Raw genomic sequence first — 20,164 nt, 5'->3', positions numbered from 1 at the left:
GAAGCATCTAGGGCCAACCAGAGTATTTATACCTAGGTTGTAAGAAAGTTGGCACAGCAGTGAAATACATCTGTTAGCTTTCTAGGACTTCATTAAGGAAATATTTTGGATGCATTTCCTTTGCCACAATGCCACATAATGCATCCTCACTAATAAAAAAACCCCCTCAAAATCTGCTTAATCTATGTGGAAATACAAAATTTGTCATTTGTATTTGGGACTAATAGGAATGGAAGAAGGAGCTAACAAGTGCTGAAAGAAAACATTCTGTGGCTCAGCTGAGAGACCTTGGATTGTGTCCAGGGAGAAGGTTGGGAAAGCAGGAGAGAGGTCTCAGAAGCCAAAAAAGCTACAGGAAAATAGTAGATTTACGATATGATGCACTGAAATTGCAAAGATAGTAATCCTGCATGTTCTTCACAAAGAGCATATAGGTTTCCAGGTACATACCTTATATATGAACACTGGGTTTTACTCAATTTAAAATGTGTTTCCAGTATGTTTGAAGACGAGGGATACTGTATACCCTTATTTTAAGTAGCTCAAACACATTCAACGCATTATTAAATGTACAAACCTCATAGTGTTCATATTCATCCACATCAAATGTCTTAAAGTCAAAAAATCCATGCTGCAAGGCCTAAAAGGCAACAAGGTGTCAGTTTACACTGAAATACAATGCATAATCTTATTTTATAATACTTTTTTGAGCAAAACTAAATCCCTAAATGTTTGTGGTTGTGGCTTATTGAAGCTTTTACGTTGAGACAACATTACATTTTGCACAGATCAACAACACAGACAACAAAAACTCCAACAATGTCACTGAAACATGTTAGGCTCATTATTTCCCCTCCAAAGACATGAGGATAGGACACAAGGTTGTTGCATATCACTTAAATTGTAACACTGATTCTCCACACCCCACCATGTGGGCTTTTCTTCTGTAAGGCAGATGACAAGTTAAAAAGCAATTCCCTTTTTGTCATACACTCATTTAATGATTCCTATGCCAAATGCATTTTCATATAGTTGGACATAACAAAACATCGAACACTGAGAGTTTATTGATTTTCTGCACTTAGTATGATACTCTGGTTTTACCACCATAATACCTAGGCAAAATGGCATATACAGAATGCAGTGTCATGTATATTCTGTATTTTATTATTTCTTTTTATACACATTTCACAGGTACAATAAAGTCCACTAGACTACATTAGACAGTATTTACTACAGGACTGAAAGAAGTTTTTTATTTGATTACTGCATTATTATTAATTATGCCACTTTTATACTAAAGATTTGTATTTAATAACCATATTGAAAACAATTCTATGAATATGAAATTCATAGCCAATATTTATTCCAAATTTCTGCAGCATATATTTATACTGAACCTATTGCATTTTGAGAAACATAGATATTGCACAAAATTCTGGAATTAAGGTGTTATAAGAACACATCACAGATCTATGATTTAAAACCAATAATCATCAGACTGCCATTGTTTGTTACATACAGAGCATCTTTTTAGAACAAATGAAAAATAGCTGTTATATACAAGATAGGCTCAGTGACTGGACCTCCATGAAACCTAAGATACTGAGAGGTTTGTCTGAACAGTAAATTTTGAAAGATATATTTCATTTTATTGAAGCATGGTTGGCTGGCTGCACTCCAGAATTTGCAGGCCCCCTGAATTACCTGTATATGACATACACACATACAAACACCAAATTTATCCAGGTAAACTAAGACTACTTTCAATTAAGGTATACATTTTCTGCCCAAAAAGCGTTTTTACCTCTGCAGCAGAGCTAGACAAAAATTCAGTAATAAACTTTAAGAGAACAAAGGAGGAAAAACTGATTCTCACCATCCTTTTGATGTATTAGCTGCAGATAAATTACAGTGACTGCACTGACTACTTCAGATCTTCAGGATCAGTAGAATGCCTCACAAATTACAGTCTTGCTGGTAACTGACAGCTCCTTTCCCACCCCCACAGAACTAAAAATATTAAGCTTGATCTCTCTTTTTCCAATTTTTAAAAAACACTTGTTTTGCCATTTTTGAGAATTATAAGTGGTCTATAAAGTATCTGTTCAGCAATGTTCCTATAACCTGCTCCCTTTACCAAGAACAGTAGGAAATGACAAACAAAATTTAAAGGTCCCCAATTAAGAACTGGTATAAAATTTTTAAAGAAAACTATACTGGAGCTTAATAGCTCAGGACTACTTAAAGTGACACATCAAACCACTAGTAAGATACATTAATTTTCATTGGTTTTAAGCCATTTTGAAAAGATCGGTGTCAAACACTGAACCAAGTATTCTGGAGAAAGCTGGGGTCAAGAACATGCAAAAACTGTTCTGATTAAATCACAGTATAGCTTGGTATCTGTTTCACTTGACTTCATCAAGCTGTCATTTCCTCTCACCAATGGCTATAAATGATCCATTACCAGACTTTGCACAGTGCCTTGCATTCAAAGCCAGCCCTGGTGTATTTGCATGTTCCAATATAGGAGGTGAAGTTCAAAAGGCTGTCAAAGGCCAGGCCAGGCAGGTCCAAGTGCAAACTTCGTCCACCATCAGTACTCAAACACACAGTAACTTAGGCTCCATCACTACTCATTCACATTCTGCTCAGAAACCAGGTTTTATCATTTAATTTAACAATATTTTTCTTCATGTTTTAAAAAATCAATTTAAACCCATTTTGCAAAGGAAAAAAGTTATTACCTTATTTACTCCCTGTAAACAGTCCAAGATTGTAAGATTGTACGTGCAGTTCCCAAACGAAGCATCCCTATAGATTTAATACAAATGAATTTAATATACACAAATTATTTTAAGAGCTAGGGGAAAGGCAGCACACACACAACAGAATACATTCAAGCTATTCAATCCCCTTGGAGAACTCTGAATTAAAGTTCAAAGACATCTTTTTAGAAGCTAGTTCAGGTTAAAGTACTCTCCCACCCAAGATGCAGCTCTGAGTAAATGCAGCTAGATATTGCAAGCTACTTTACATGCATATTTTACATCAGGTAACTACATGCTCTTTTCCAAATTATTTATGCTATTCTGGAACAGGAAGGCTGGCATCCTCTCAAGATTGTGTAAATATAGCAGCAAATAAAGCATAGCTTGCTTTAACCATTATTCTAGTCTCAACTGAGTTACTAACTGAGGCAGGCAAATAAGACTACTAGCTTGGAATTAATTTACAGACTTTCATTTTTATGTCCGATTATAGATATGATTAAAAGTTGTTCTGATGCAATTAACTTTAAAATTACTCAACATCAGTTCTATGACTATGAAAATTACAACCTGTCTGTGAACGATGAAGTGAGACTCTAAACCAAAACATACTCAAGTGGAAAGAGGCAGACACATTAAATGGAAAAAATGCATTGTGGAAAAATGAAAAAGTATTTCTTGAAGTGTGCTTCAGACCACTTTGATTTTAACAAAACTCTGCCTGAGTGGATTATTTCCTTATCACTTATCCTTATTAAGGAAACCTCTTATAGCTTTTGTCTTAGCTATCTTAGATAGTCCTAAGAACTGCAATTTGACAGAATAGCAACATTATAGGTTCAAACATATTTAACCTATACTTGATTCAAAATTTCAATCTTTCATTGAAGACTCTCCTTTTTTGATGAAATTTGCTGCAAGTAATAGGAAGTTTGTGATATGCCCCTTCAATCTCAAGTACTTTAAGGGTAGAAAATTCTCCATTATTCTTTAAGAGCAGAATAAGTTTAGCTGCTTTGAGCAGGCAGTGCTCATAGAAAATACTTTAAAGAAAATGAAAAGCTACAATTTTGGTAGTGTCATATTGCAGAAAGACCAATCTAAAAAAGCTTTTGAATTATTGGATTATTAAAACATACAACCATAATTTTTCAGAATGGGAACTCTGAAGTTTGTATAAACATTCTATGTCCAAATCCAACAAAGTAGTTTTAAAAATGAGAATCCATAGAGTATTTTCATTACTTTGAATAAGCAGAATATATAAAAACAAATATGAATTTTACAGACAATGTTTTTGACAGATAATGGATTTTCATTATTATTTTGACCATCACATTATAACAGATCTTTTCTGCATGAAAGCATTTTAGCAAACAAAAAGGCCTTGTGAGCAAAAAAAATTAAGTGCCCAATGGGCACAGGTACATAGTAGAGAGGGTTTAAAAGCTGTACCATTTTTGTGGAGGGGCTGACAGAAATAAAATCCCAACCAATGCAAACCACAAAATTAAATATTTAGATAAATATGAACAGAAGATATGATTGTAGCAGACAGGTTCTATATTAAATGTTATTTTGCTGTAACAAGAATATAACTTTCTTTTATTTGTATGTATATAATTACTTCTTTGACCGATAAGGCACCTAATAGTGCTGTTCATAAAAACTATGCTGGGGAAAAAAGCCACATAATCCCTAATCCATTAATAATTAATACAAAATTCTATGAAAGAGGGAGGGAGGATGGTGAAGCTGACCTAGTTGTACAATTCCAGGTGTACAGGATTCTCAGCTCCAGTTCCCAGAGCCAGCTGTTACCAGTGACCTGCACAGATGCTGGCAGCTAACATGGATTGCCTCCGTCACTCGTGCCCCTAATGCCTCATTTCACCTGACCATTAAAGGAGGTTGCTGGCCACATGCTTCATTACAGTATTCTTACAGTCTTTTATGTCCACATGAATAGCCACCTTACTTTTCAAACAGTGACAGAACTCCGTTCATTTCCAAAATGAGAAAAAAAGTGTGACTATTTCTAGGAGATAAAGATTCAGTATGAATCTGAGCTGGCATTACAGAGCTGAATACCCCATATCCGATTTCACAGTTGTAGTAGCTGACCTCAATACTACATAATGCCTTCCCTGCCACCAAACCTCTAAACACTGTCAGTAACAAAACAGTTTGTTTCCCCAGCACTTGCCAATAAATTCCAGAAGCTAAAAACTAAAATCCATCTCTGAAATTCATGCCATTATTTAGAGACTGAACATATTAATATAAAAATATATTTACTTTTTCGGTGATACAAAGAGTTTGAGGTAAAAATCTGAAAATCTGCTTCTCAGTAGGCAACTGGTTTTCAAGACAATTTTAACTGGTGTTAGCACTGCTTTTAAATGGAAGTGAGAAGATACATTATAAGATCTTCAAAAGACTAGAGCGTCACCAAGTGACAGTGAATCAGCCAAAAATAAGACAAAAGTGTCTCAAAGACAGCAGTGCCTTATCCTGCCAAGTTATCTTTAGCTTTTCTATTATAAAAACAAAACAAAATAAATTTCCATGAATTTTGTAAGAGGAGTGATTTCTTTCTACCCTGAGCTGTATTTGCTGAAGCTCTCTTTAAATGAAATAGCAGCTGAAGACCTAAGCCGATTAGGGCTTTTTGAGGTCACCGAGCTACATAAAAGTAGATCAGATTCAGTGATCACTTCATGTAAACCTACCTCAGTATCCCACAAAGAATCTGACAATGCTGCAGCTTCTCCCTATTCAGTTGTCTATTTTTTTTTCAAATAGAGGACACTTCAGGTATCAAATTAACAAACCTGTTAAATAGTCCAGTTGTAATACTTAACTGATCATTGCTCACTGATAAACAAACTATTCAAACGGAGATAATCTATACCACAGAACTTATGTAATATCTAAGGCTGCAAGAGTAAATTCAAGTCAACAAATACTGAATAGCAAAGATTAGTATTTCCAAATTATTTTCTTTGTAGACTTTAAATATGAGGAAAGAGGTAAGACAATTGGGTTATGTCTTGAAATGTCTCAAAGGCTTTGAAATACCAGGGAGGATGATTAAATTATTTCTTTCCCATTTCTATCTAATCTATACGGCCCCACTGCAGACCCTCATCAGATCTCCTTTGCTGATTCTAGAGTAGCTCACTATTCTATTTTGGAATAAAATTTCATTAATTCAAACTCACAAGGATTGCCATTGAATAATCAATTAACATGCAATAGGAAATTGTTTTGTGTGATTTGTTACTGTGGTTCCAATCAGTCTCACAAGAAATCACAGAGACAATTACTTTCATTTGTCCCTTCCCAGTCAAGCAGAACTGGCATTTTCTTATTATTGCTACTTCTGTCAACATCAGTATTGTAAGGAATTAGTTGCAAGGCAAGTCTTCCATCTTACAATTTTGGTACCTGACAAGTAGGTTTCTTCACTTTGTCAAAACCTCTTTCTACACACCTTAATTTTCACCTTCGGCAGGGGTAAGAAAAACCTCAAGACACATCAATTTACTACAATCCCAAACAGTACATTTCTTTAATTCGTCAACAAGATACAGCTATTCAGCTATGGGGCCTGATGAGATGTACCCCAGGGTCTTGAGGGAACTGACTGAGGGTGATGTAAAGCCACTCTCCATCATATTTCAAGAGTCATGAGTGTCAAGCCCAATCCCCAGTGACTGGAAAAAGGTAAACATCATTCCTATTTTAAAAAATAGGTAAAAAGGGAAAGTCAAAGACCTGCAGGCAGGTGAGCACCACCTCTGTACCTCGGAAGATCATGGAGTAGATCCTCATGGAAGCAATGCCAAGGCACATTCAAAACATTGTTTAATGTAGATCATGAGCCCTGTATCTTATACAGAATTTAGAGAAGTTAAAAACACTGACACATTTAAAATAACTGATTTTTTTTTTAATGCATGATACCAAGTATCTTTCATAATTAGCTAAAAAAAGTATGGATACCAGTAGCTCAGTAAACTTCTTGGGCTCTGGAGAGCTATCAGTTACCAGGTCAGTGTATAAGTTCTCTGTCAATAAAAGCTATCACTGATTTAATACCTTTTTTAAAAATGTAGCTGATGATTTAAGATTTTAGTCAAACTAGTCTTGACATAAAATCCACCAGCCCAGCAATTTATACTGCATCTAGCTTCTGTGCTAAGCATGAGAAGAGAGAATCTGATCTTCCTTTGCTGAGTGGCTGAAGAATCAGAGGAATTTGATACAGACAAGGTAGGTATACATTTACAAATGCATTGGCCAACAGTAAACACTACTTGCAAAATGCTGATTCCCCTAAAAGAGAGGATATTGCCCTTCTTGCAGTTGCCTTTTATTGCCAGTGTTTGCATAAGAATACCATGAGTTATTCTCATTCAGAAAGTGTAAGGGCATTTCACAGTCCACATCATAAAACATATCTGCAAGTCTCTCTATTAGATAGGCATGACAGCTAAAATTTCTTAGATTCAAGCCTCAATGTGACCTTAGTTTCTATCAATCTGTCTTTATTCTCTGTACTATCTATAACTTACTGAAAATATTCCATAACCTTAATAACAGTATGCATTCTGTAAAATAGAGAAACTACAACAGCATAAAACTTCCTTCAATCCTTTAAGTCTCACTAGCTAGAGACTAGGTAATCTCAAATATTTGAATGGCTTCCAAATAGTAAAACATGATGCACCATGAAGAAAAGGTTTAAATGCTAAATCACAAACATGCTAAGAACTGTTTTCAAAACCTGACAGTTTGCTAGACTGAGTCTTACTTAAGACTTATATCAATCTAAATTATTTATTATTCCCACAAACAGCAAGTAATTACACAAGACGTAAAAAATATTTTTTCTGGAGATCAGTCATTTCCATACAATGCCTATATCAGACATGAAACGCCTTTTTGGGAGGCAATCTAAACCCCAAATTTTTAGCAAACTTCAAAACAGAGAAGGTAGCCTCATTTCTTGTGTTCACATACCTAAATGGAAGATATGGTGGGTTAGATCCAGATAAAAGTGTCCTGTAAGCTTCTTCTGGTGTCTTCTTCAAGTATATAACCTAAAAGGGATGGAGGAAGAGGGGAAAAAAAAAAAACTATCAGCCCTGAGTCTGAGAAGTCTTTAACCAGATAGTAACTTCCTCCAGCACACTAAATTCATAAGAATGCATGTTATCCTCCTTCATGACCAATTCCTGTGACATACACAGACCAGAAAAGACATGCCTACACAAAGAAAAGATTCAGGTATTAACAGAAGTCATCAAAAACTTTGTTTTGCATCAATCCCTTACTATAAAAAAAGAAAATTGAAAAAAAAGTCACTGCTGCAACCGAGAGATTTTAATGTTGCACGAATTACTGTACAATAGCTTACATTTAAAGCCTAAATTCTTGCTTGTAGACAAAAGATCCTTAGAGCGTAGTTGAGAGAACTTCAGGAAAAAGATGAGTTCCCATCTAATCAAGGAATTGTGAATCTGAAGCAGGGGCAAATTTGTACATGTTTTCCCAATAATGCAGGTTTTATTAGACAGAAGTTGTGGTCCTTCAAAGCTGTATCTGCTCAAAGACATGCATACATGACACCCTAGTCATTGTCTGTCCACATAGCTCATAAAGGCTTGTAATAAAGACACCAAGAAGAAACAGAAAAAAAATATTAAGAGCGCAAAGATAAAGAGGAGAGGGAAAGAAACACTGAACAAGCTCCTGAAAAAAATCAAATCACAGATGTCAAGAGCAAAGCAATAACTGAAGGAGTAAGGATAATGAAATGAAGAGGGAAACATTACAGTACATCTTCAGAACCTAAAAAGTAGTGAATTCCATTAATAAAAATCAAGGAGACATTTTCTGACTCATCTGTGTCAATGAAAAGTCAGCAACCAAAACTTAGCTTTAGTTTTGATCTAATATGATGAATCTTCAGAGTGCTTTCATTCTGCAACATACACAAATTTAAAAAAACCCTAACAATTCAAAAAGCCCATTCTGAATAGTTTGGATAAACTGAACTGGTATCTAAGAAACAATGAAAAAGCTTAAAAAAATTACTTTATAGATAGTAACTATTCTCTTACAGGGGTTGTTTTTTATTACAAGGGACAAGGTTTTCTTCCCTTTCCCACTGTTACTGCTGTAACTCTTAACATGCGGTACTGCTACTTATAAAACCCAGATTCAATAAATACTGAGCATTTAACTTTTCCTTTCTCTGACATTTTCATTTTTATGTTCTCAACCTTCTGAGTGATTATGTGGTTGGAAATCCCCACAGTTAGGTCATTACCCAGGCAAATGTTGTAGCAATACTTGGCCCCACATATATGCTGTCAAGAAAACTTCTATTTCCTAAAAAGCTTAGAGAACAAAAAGGGAATTGGTATTTTCCAAGTCCACCTTAACAGTTTTCCACAGTATTTCAAATGCAATTTGGATTCATTTTTTCCCACCTGCACCTGCCTTTTACAAATTAGAAGTATACAGAATAGATCCCCTCTAGAGCTGCTTAAATTACTAGTAAACCACCCCTTTATGCTTCAAGGAAGGCTGAAATATCGAATTTAAATTTTTAAATTAGGAAAAAGCACTCCTGCATGCAAATAACTGGACATGCCATAGTAGTTTGCTATTATCTAGACTTTTGCTGCACAAAAACTACAAAGTTAAGAATTTAACAGCTTTCTTCTCTCACTACATTACAGAAATCTAATAAAAGATATCACTATCAAATACACACTCAGAGGAATCATGAGAAAGAAATATATCCACTCCACTTGCTACCTATAAGGAAAAGGAACCAGAACAAATAAACCAAACCTCCTCAATTAAATTTCAAACACCAGTAGAGCTGTAGCACACTGTTTATTATTCTGGGTAGGCTCTGAAAACTAAATGAGAAAGACAATCAATTCAATAATCACTATGCCTCTGGTTTAGTAACTTTAAGAACGCTGTAGGAAAAATCTTTTCTCCTTCCCATTCTGAATCTCTTCAATGAGAAGAGAAGCAATTCATCCTAGCATGGTCAATTAGAGGCAAATTATTTGGATTTTCAGCATTCAAGAAAATGGTAACCTATGGAGAAACATGCAGGGGATCTGCCAAAGACACTCCCAGTGTAGTAATATAAATGGAGTTAGGGGATGACAACCGGGTTTCCCTAAAATTCATACAAAAGAGTTTTCAAAGACAGCTTAGAGACAAATGAAATGACCATCCTCCCTAAAGCCATCTCCCCTGAGAAGCCATTTTACACACAGCAGAAGTCTCTTAAGGAAGGTTAAAGTATCCATGTGATCAAAAATACTTACAGCATATGCACCTATTAAAAACGCTGCATTCGCTCGCTTCCGCTGATCAAAACTGGTGTAGTACACAATCTTCTTTCTTGATAGACTGAAATACTGTTTAAAAGAAAATAATATATTTTAAAAATACTTTAGCAGAATCACTTCTCAAAAATTACAAAACAGGTTTGTTCAGAGAAATTCAGAGAAAATTCTTATCAAGAGGTTCTTAGAATTAAAGGAGAAAAAGTTACTGATGCTCTGAACAATCTTCTTGTATCACAGAAAAATAAGAATGCAGGGAAATAGCCACTGTTTCTGGGCAGATCTTTTGGTTAGCTGTACAAAAACATGCTATAAAGTGGAACTGAACCAAAATCTTCAATATAAAAAACTGGATGTTCCCCCCCCCACCCAAGCTTAAATATTTGAAACACTTGCTTATGAACACTGATTAAAGACATTGAAATTTTCAAACTAAAACATCCTCCTGTATGTTAAACCTCTTTAGCACATAATTCTGTGGAGAAGACAAAAGAAAAATTCAAGCAATCAACCTTCACAGTAATTTTCTAAGTTAAACACTTCCATCTTACTATTTTAAAATGAGGTGATGGACATCTTTAGAAATCTTCAACAGCAAGAATTTACTTTAAAAGGTAAAAAAAAAAGAAAAAGAAAAGATTGTATAAGAGAAAAGCCTGAAGAAAAGACAAAGCCAAAACTAGTAACACTTGTAATTCTTGTTTCTTTATGAAGAAAAGAAGCCTGTGTCAGAATCCTGGGTACAAACCTCCCATTGAAAACAAAATCAACAAGCACCAGAAAAGAACAATAATGACAAGCTGCAGCAAAACTATTTAAAGCCAGAAAGAGACATTATTGTCACTTAAAAATGGCAAGTTGAACAATTTACTGCATTAGTGATTTTTGAAACTTCATGAATTGCCACACTTCCATTATACTCTGCTGCACCACTGCCCCACTGTTTTCCAGACCAATTTTTACAACACTTCTATGGTTTTGAGGAAGTCATCAACAGATATACTAGATTCTGTTTCTAAATATTTGAAGTATTTTTCTATTTTTTGAAGTTGCATGTTCTATAAAATGCCCTAATACCAGTGCTGTTACCGGACTTCAGGGTTTTAACACTTGACACTGTTGACATTCTGGAAAGGGAGATAAGATAACTGCTGCAGAATAGTGTTTCATTTGTAGTGCCAACTGTATTTCACTTCTAGAAATCTGTCAATGTCCACTTTCATCTCAAAACTCACTGCAAATTTTAGAAGTTTTAACCACAGAATCAAATTTTCCAAAAAACCAAATAGTCAATCAACTCAGGAGAAAACTGATGTAGGTACCACAGCGCGTTTCTTGCTCCCACCTCCCAGAGGAACAGCACCTTTAGCTGCAGTTCTAACTGCACCTTCCAGTCTGGTCTTACAAGGCACAGCCTCCAGAGGTGGAAAAGGAACGAGAGTTAATGCAAATGAGTGTAAATAAGACTGTAATTCCTGAAATAGCTGGTTGGAAGAGGTATCCTGAAGCCAACAGCAACATCTCTCTCAGTGTATATGCAAACATACAAAGCAGAAGTCGTTACTTAATTAGGGAAGCATTCAATTATTATTAAAACTTGACAAAATGAATCCCAGTACTTTAAGATTCCTCCCTTCTTCCCCCACCTCAATTTTTTAATTTTAGTGTTCTCTAACTGCAATTCCACCCATGATGTGTAGGTGGGATAAGATTACAGTAGTTATGCAACAGTGACAGAACTTCAATTATAACTTATTGACTACTACTTATTTTAAAGTAAAGTTCTTTGCAGCAGTTTACAGTTCACCTAAAATACTACTTTAAACTGCAAAGCTAACTAGTGAGAAGTAAGTTCTATGTAGTAAGACCATATTTCTTGTTTTATTTTATAGAATGGATCTTTTAATCATATGGGTGCATCAAGTAATTCCAATTTTGAGACACTTTTGTACCCAAAGCAGCCATAATCTTCAGTTTCCAGAATATTTATATGAAAACAATGGATCAGTTTTATTGCATAATTTTCAAAATTTGAGTGTTTAATCCTTGTTATATGAAATATTTAAATGTTTTGAATCCTGATGAAAGTTTTAACACAAAATTGAAAGGGACAGTAATGCCTTATAGAATAGCAAGAAGTAGAACACAACAGCACAATTTAAGTCTTCAGGAGCTTATGAACAACTGTTTTTATTTGCACACTGGTAACAGAAAATTAAGTTTTACAGCCAGGTGTTTGCTGAAGTGTCAGTGCAATGCATCTGTTAATATTAATGTGTAATTTGTCAAATCAGTGCACTTGCATTATCAAAACTAAGCTGTATGATCTATTTTTAAAAAATACTGATTTTCTGACCATATTTAATAAGCTACATCTACTCCTCTGGTCAGATTCAATAATGAGCTTTCCCAACAGTTCTGGGAAGTTACTGTTTTTACAGCTCCAGAGCTCCACCTGAATGGATTAGGGCTTTAGCTCCCTTAGGCACAGCACAACTCTGTGTTTCAACAGGACTTTTTCAATACAGGTCATCTAGGGAATAACTACAGCTGCAGATAACACAGTTGCCAATAATCTCTCTTTCCCACAAAAAAACTAAGGTACACACACTATGAAGCACTGAAGATATTCTTTACCAGTGAGAAAATTTTATTGGTTTCACACATCATTAAAAGATAAATTTTAACAGTATAACTTCGTGTCTGTCAAGATGTATCCCAGAGGAACTGAAAGAATCTTGTGAATTAAAAGCAGAGGTTACACAGAAAGCCTGCTGGGTTTTGCTGAGATTATATCTTTTCTTTTTTAAAAATTCCCTGTAGATTTCAAGAGAGATTTACTTGTAGAATTTATGACAGGATTAGAAAGTGCTGTGGTGGACAAAAAAAGTGCTTAACCAACCAAGTACACCAAATCACCTGGGCTTAAGCACTGTAAATGTTTAAGGGTCCCAAAAGTATTGCAGTATGGCAATAGCAACCATCCCATGAAAATCTGCAGTCTTTTACCTCCTGTGATCAAACAACTCCTGCAGCTGGTCACAGAGCCCCCACCCTTAAGGCAAGGGTCCTTAGTCCAGTGTGCATTTTCCACCTCTGAAACACTCATCCCAGGCTGCTCACACATCACCTGGTGCCACAGGAGAATTACCAAGCTTTTGCTGCTGTAGGACAGGTAAGTCACAGGACATGAATGACCTTGCAAACACCTTGGTTCAGGCCACAGAACTCCTCTTGGAGACGTGTAAAGGACAGACACAAGAGGATGAGGTGTAGAAATGGTGACAAATTCTCACCTGGGGAAGCAGAGCAGCAGTCACTGTAGCCAGGCCTACAGTCCCCAGCAGATGCACTCCTCTGAGGCATGTAAATGCACACACATGCAGAGGCTTCAGCCCTGGGTCTCACAAGCCTACTTACCTACTGCAGATGGCATCTAAATTAGTGTGTGGCACAGATTTTAACTACTAGAAGAGCAAAGCTTCCATCAGCAGTAGTGCCCTGCCCCAGGGGTAGTGTCAACCAGCCACACTGGAGCCCATCCATATAAAAGTTTCTATACTTCTTTTGCAGCACCCCAAGCTTTAGCTGTTTGATTCCAGGTATTACTTTCCAGTGGTTGCATTATCAGGTTACCTTTCTCTCTTACTATTAGGAGTTTAATTTAACCTATTTGGAATTAGCCTCTGGCAAGCCAGCAGCAACAAACTGCACTTTCTCCCAGTGGAGACCTCTCTGTTCTGGTCCTGGCCAGCTGTACCCTTCACTCAGCATTTCAAGTACATTCACTCTTAAAAAATAGAGAAGTTACATTAAAATTGACAATAGACTTTGCTAAACCAACCCTGCAAATACCAGGGTTAATAGTTAAGTTCCAATTTAGCTCCCTTGTTTTCTTCCCCATCATAACATCCAATTTTCATCACCATGCTCACAAGACACTTCTGATGATTAGCTTACCTCATTCAATTAACATGGCGATGGTGTTAGAACAAGAAAAAAGACTGCAGACACATTCCTGTTTAATACTGAACCATTAAAAAAAAGCCCTGAGACATTTATTAGTTGCATACTTATTTTCTGGGTGAAACTCTCGGTACCTAGGTTCAAAATTGAAGGTATATAATAATTTATGAGACTGTATTAAGGTCCCAAAATGATCACGGTCACAATCCAAATCTGGAAGAGACAGAACTAATCTCTCTAGCTCCCATGGGCACAGTGAAGTTAGAATAGTAGCTTTATTACTGGTTCTTCTCTGGAGTAACTGCTTCACAGAGCAAGCATTCTCCAGTTTTTAATAATGCAAATATAAAGTCACAAACAGCAGAATTAAGGTAAAAAAAAAATAGATTCCTACTGAGTAAGAATCATTGGTGTTTGTGAATCAAGTGATTGAATGGGACAGTGGCACTGCAAATAAGGTGATAATGTATTTATAAGGTGCCTAGCATTATCAAATGGTGAATCCAACTTTTTCCCAATATGAGATCAGGCATTCAAAACTACAAAGAGTAGAATTTAACTTTTTATCTTTATAAGTACTTTTTTAAAATAAGAAGCAACGTAGATTTTCACTGGAAGCACTTCTTTTTTTCAAGAAATTTGTAGTAAGTCTACAAGCCCCTCAATTTGCACAACCTCTACTTAAGAATTCATGGAATTCAGCATACCCCTGAAAGCAGCAGGTAGCATGAATCAACTTAACTAAAGATTTCATTTGTGCCCCTATAAATAATGTCATTTTCAATAAAGGGACTCTCTTAAAAGTGGCCAAAGCAATCACATATATTGTCCCATTTCCCCTTCTGTCAGTAACAGGTCTAATAATTTATATGATAAAGATTTTAAATCTAATATTTAGTAAACGGTCTCCTCACTATTTGCCCACAAGTTACATTAATCAGCATTTTGTAATTAAAACAGTTTCATTTCTTGCAGTTGACAGATTTTCTATACATGCTGCAAATCACTTCTTCACAAGTATTTGGAGAAGGTGAAACCTGCAGCTGTACAGAGGGTCTGGCTGGGATTTAGGCAAAGCAGCCAGTGTGATGCCATGATTTAGATCTGTCATCAAAACTGTGTTGACAACATACCCATGTTTTATCCACACCCAAGCAGTGCTCTGAGTCCCAAGGCCTTCTGCCCCCCTCCCCTTTTCCACTAAGACTTACTTTAAACAGTGGGATTTCAGGACCCACATTTTGTAGCTTGAGTTTTGGGGGTTTTTTGTTGCTGCTTTTTCAGTTATTCAGACCAGAACACACACTTTATTAACTACAAACCTGTGACACAATCAGCAGCTACTGTTACTACTGTCATGAAAGTGTTAGGTTATGCAGAAAGATGAACACAGCCTTCAGTCACCTCTCACCTCCTAAGCCAAAATGAGGGCATATTGTCTTCTTTCACTCTTCAGAGGGAAAAAAAACTCAGCACAAAGAATATCCTTAAAGCTTAGCAATAACCATCTAGCTAGTAAGCACCTAACAACCACTTTCAAACAGGCTAACTTTATTTCAATTTGAAAATACAGAACTATAGGAACATTGTTTTTAAACAAAGCTTACCTTTAATTTCTTATTTAGTTTACAGCAGTATCTATATAACATTGCCAAATTTAAAGGTCCAAAATCTCCATAGAAACTAGGAAAAAAAACAAACAAAACAGTATTATTTATACAAAAGAGCTTAGTAAATTTCAACATGCATGCTGTTGATAATTAAAGCTGGAAATCAAGGATACTGAGTAGCCCATACAAATGGAGCAATAGGTAAGTCCTTTACTGATTAATTCAAAAAGACAATAGTAACAATTAATTTAAACTTATTTGTAGCTTCAGTTTAAGATAGCCCAGTAACTACTTTTTCCATTATATACACACATTAACTACAGAATTATTTTCTTCATCCCATGATAATCCTGTCAGGTTTTGGTTAAAACCATGGAGTGAAGAACTTGGAGACATGATATACATATAAACCATGCTGATGTCATCCTAAAGATTCTACAACTGCTTTACATGAGAATATATCATTACCTGCTATCAAGAATAAGCTAAATAGAATTTATAAATTTATATTGATAAAATTTATTTAATAACATCTAGTCTTGATCTCCATCTGAAGTTTAAGCTCATTTCTTTATATCACTTCCTTCACTATTCCAGAGATTAGATATTACATACAAACTTTACATCTAATTATGTTTCCTTTTGTCCCCCAAATCCTCTTCCCTCTAGGCTGTTCTTCCAAGTTATTATTTATCTCATGTTCTAAATACCAAGTTCTCATTGTTCCTGTTTCTCTTTTACATTTTTAAACTGTGTTACCTTTGAACAACAATGTCTGGCCTGAAGGTAAGAGCTAGTAGCAGTAATCTGTAGAGGAAAATTATTGCACAACAGGAGTTCCTTGTAGTAATGCACAGTGCTCTTCCTAGCAAACCCTCCATAAAGGCACCTTCACAAATAACAGCAGCCTGTATGCAAGCAACTTACAGCATCCTCTTCTAGAGCTCCCTCTCCATGAATTGTGCAAAACTAGTCAAAATTTAAGATGCAAACTTCCTCCAGTAATTCTCCTGTTGTGCATAAAAATCTTAATCTTGATGGTCTATGCAAATTTATTGAAGCACCTTATGAATTACAGTGAAAATGGACTACTACTTCAACTGCTTTAATCTGATTTGCCTTAAGCCTTTTTGATAAAAGAGACAGGAAACTTCTTGCCTACTGATACACAAAACAAGCCATCAGCATCTGAATGTATACTATTTGGGGAATCACAAAGGAAAAAGCTGTTCTGGACTTACAGTCTTTGAAGGAGTAAAAAGCTACTGAAATTACATGATAGAATAGATGGCAGTACCTATCAAGCTTTCTCCCCCCTGGCAAAGGGTTTATTTTTCAGGAAAATGAATTAGATTCCAGTTGAACATAAAAAGAAAACCTCCACTTTGAGGTCAATCAAACACCGGGAAGCAATGGCACAGAGAGGTTGTAAAGTCACAACCAAATTATACCAGGATCTGAACAACCTGCTCTTGCTCTGAGCCCATGGGATTACCTATCTACAGGGGTACTTTCTGCTTCACCCATTCTGCACAGACACAAAAACAAATTAGGAGTGCTGCTTCTTTTTTAGTGCTTATAATATTATTGATATCCTTCTTCCCACATTCTCTCAAACAAGAAACCCAAGACCAGTGTAAAAAGAGACTATCACATTAGTTTGATCACTCTCTAAGACAAGTAGCCTTCCTGTCACACCAATCCTATTTCAGTATCATCTACTTCACAATATCATGTAACAACACAAGTGTTGGTTAAGATTCAGTTCAGCACAAAACATTATGATGTAATTACAGGAGCTAATTAGCTGGCAAAAAGACCAAGCTGTCCAACTACCAGAACTTAATTTGCAGGTTGGATAGAAATTAACTAAACCAAGAAAAAATTGCAGCCCCAGGAAAGCAGGGTTTAACTTCAGAAATCATCATCTTTTCCTAGGTAAGTCAGCCAGATATGGTCAGTACTTATTTTTAAAACAAAACTATCTCTAACAGTTTTTCATAGAGATGAAATAAAAACGTTCTAAGGACAAGTACAAGTTAAGACAAACAAGAAGTTTAAACTGGAGCTCTAACAGCTGGAGTGAATGTAGCTCCTAGAAAAGCCATAGAAGAAGGCTTCCTAACATCATCTCCCATACAGCTGCACTAACACATGAATCAAATACCCCCACCCTATCTTACTACATCAATTTTAGAGCATTCTTTCACTTAAATATAAGATGGAAGAGTAAAACTTATGATATTAAATTATTTTGGAAAAATACTTTTTAAAGTATTGTGAAAAAATATGGAATGGGATAGTTAGTATAATACAGAATACTTTTTAAAAAACATTGTGAGCAAAATATTAGAAAGATATAACTGAATACACAGTTCATCTAAAGAACTGAAGAAACACAGCCATGCTTTATGGTAAGATGTATTATAATTCATTTGCTAAAAGAACATCAGTATGAAGTCATATATCCACTTCTACTTTTCCACATGATTAAATTTGAACAGCAGTGTAGGAAAAGCACATGAAAATCAATTTACAAACTTATCCACAAGACAAATTACTATTTTGGTGGGTATAAGGATAAAATTTGAGTCTATCCAGGAAGTAATTGGCTTTCTATAAAATGAAGCTATTCAGCTTCTCTCAGCCCCCAGGTTAAATATTTCACAATCCTTGACTATTTCTCCATCACTAAGAACCATTAAGAATCCTGTGCTTCTCTTAACACACTGGAGTAGGGGATAGAAGCATCTGTTTGAAGACTCTGGTACTACCCCTGTTTGTCTATGCTGCAGAAATAAGATACTTCTCAGAATCCAAAACCAATCAAAGGAAAGGCACTTTCAGTCCCTGCTGCATCAGCACTACTACCCATATACCACTGCCAATTCCCAAGTTATTTCCCTACCACCACAGAGGCAGTATAAACCACCTATTACCTTTGCTGATAAAACATTGTGGTTGAGATGTAAGGCAGAAAATTAAAATAATGGATGTAACATAACCTCTCTCCATTTTATACCTCTAAATGGGACTAAGTTAATTATTCTTTCTTTGATGGGGCTAAGTGAAACAAGTGCTTTACAAATCTTCAAATCAAAAGAGCTCTTTGAAAGATAATACAAGGCTCTGTACTGAAGTCAATGAACTCTGATGTACAAAATCTTTCTTCAATTTACATCCCTAGACCTAAATACAGTTTCTGACATGTTTAAGCAGAAGGGCTTAAGCCTATGCACCCCCACTACTTTTCTACAAAAGGCCATTTTTATACTTGAATTAGTGACACTTGATCCTGATTCACCCAAAGGATTTTCATCTCAAGACCAGAATTTTAAGTAAATGTAAGTGGAACATGGGAAATGGGTGGGGCATAGGGAATGGGGATGAAATGACACACCAAGTCACGAGCTGAATAAAGTATTTTATCTGGCAAAAACTGAAGACCAACGTAAAAAAAGTCAAATAGTCACTGATAACAATTCATCCAATATTATTTTACTGCCATCTCTTTTACACCTCTAAAACATCTAGATGTTTTAACAAAGCATTTAAATACAGTAAGAGAAACTGGAATGCTTCTGAAGCTTAAGCCTTTTAAGAGAGTCATCTAGAGCTGGAAACCAGAGGAACAGAAGGCAGGTATGCTATTAATTAACATATATTTTGTTTTAATCAAGTACCTAGATGATACCTTAAATTATTCTTCCCCCTCATCCCATGGAGACTTGCTATCCTTCTACTTCTCAAACCAAGTAGCAAAACCCCAAAATACAGTAGCTGAACATTTAAGTACTCTGCTTCACAAATACTATCATGATACCACCTAGAAGCAACAGTATAAGTTTCTGGTATCTATTCTGTCCTTAGAATAGACTTCTAGAACCATTCCTTCCTATCTGTAATTTGTTGCAGTATAATATCTGAGGTATTTGCTGTACTGTACCACAGGAATGGTCATCCCCTTAGAAAGACCAGCCCATTGCTCTGCTCTGTCATGCAAACAGTTACTGTAAATCCTTCAGGGAATTCATGGTGAAGGAAATGCAGCCCACACCCCTTTAGAAAGAAGTCTTTTCCAGCTGCAGTTCCATGGGATGCCAGACGAATGTACCATGAGTCAGTTCAAGCCTGAACCAGCACTTCTGAATGCAAACATCACTTTTTCTTAAGCATTTAAATATCTCTGACTCTTGTGCTGGAGAAAAATGATAAACAGATTTTCCATCCTGAGTGATTAGATGGTGCCATTCAGTGAAGGAATACTATACCCTAGGAGACTTTTAAGTGAACTGATAACCTCCAATAATCACAGTGTGCTGGGGTCCCTTTCTGTGGTGCTGCCCTCCAGCCTCTCACTCCTCAGCCTGCCCCTATATCCAGGGCTGCCCCATCCCAGGTGCAGAATCTGGCACTTGCCCTTGTGGAA

The 20,164-nt window shown here is 35.9% G+C and overlaps 1 protein-coding gene across 1 annotated transcript in view; it reads right to left on the bottom strand.

Moving 5' to 3' along the window:
- The window catches only part of CDC14A (cell division cycle 14A), a 50,291-nt gene that overhangs the window by 23,252 nt on the left and 6,875 nt on the right, over positions 1-20,164 (bottom strand). The window contains exons 3-7 of the mRNA XM_056497858.1: positions 15,733-15,808; positions 10,139-10,231; positions 7,803-7,882; positions 2,751-2,817; positions 578-640 (exon numbers count right to left, since the gene is read on the bottom strand). Of these exons, the coding sequence (XP_056353833.1) occupies positions 578-640; positions 2,751-2,817; positions 7,803-7,882; positions 10,139-10,231; positions 15,733-15,808 (379 nt within the window). The remainder of the gene's footprint in view (positions 1-577; positions 641-2,750; positions 2,818-7,802; positions 7,883-10,138; positions 10,232-15,732; positions 15,809-20,164) is intronic.

Source organism: Oenanthe melanoleuca, chromosome 8, assembly GCF_029582105.1.
Source record: "Oenanthe melanoleuca isolate GR-GAL-2019-014 chromosome 8, OMel1.0, whole genome shotgun sequence".
NCBI classification, from domain to species: Eukaryota; Metazoa; Chordata; class Aves; order Passeriformes; family Muscicapidae; genus Oenanthe; species Oenanthe melanoleuca.
This window is presented reverse-complemented; position numbering and strand designations above follow the sequence as displayed.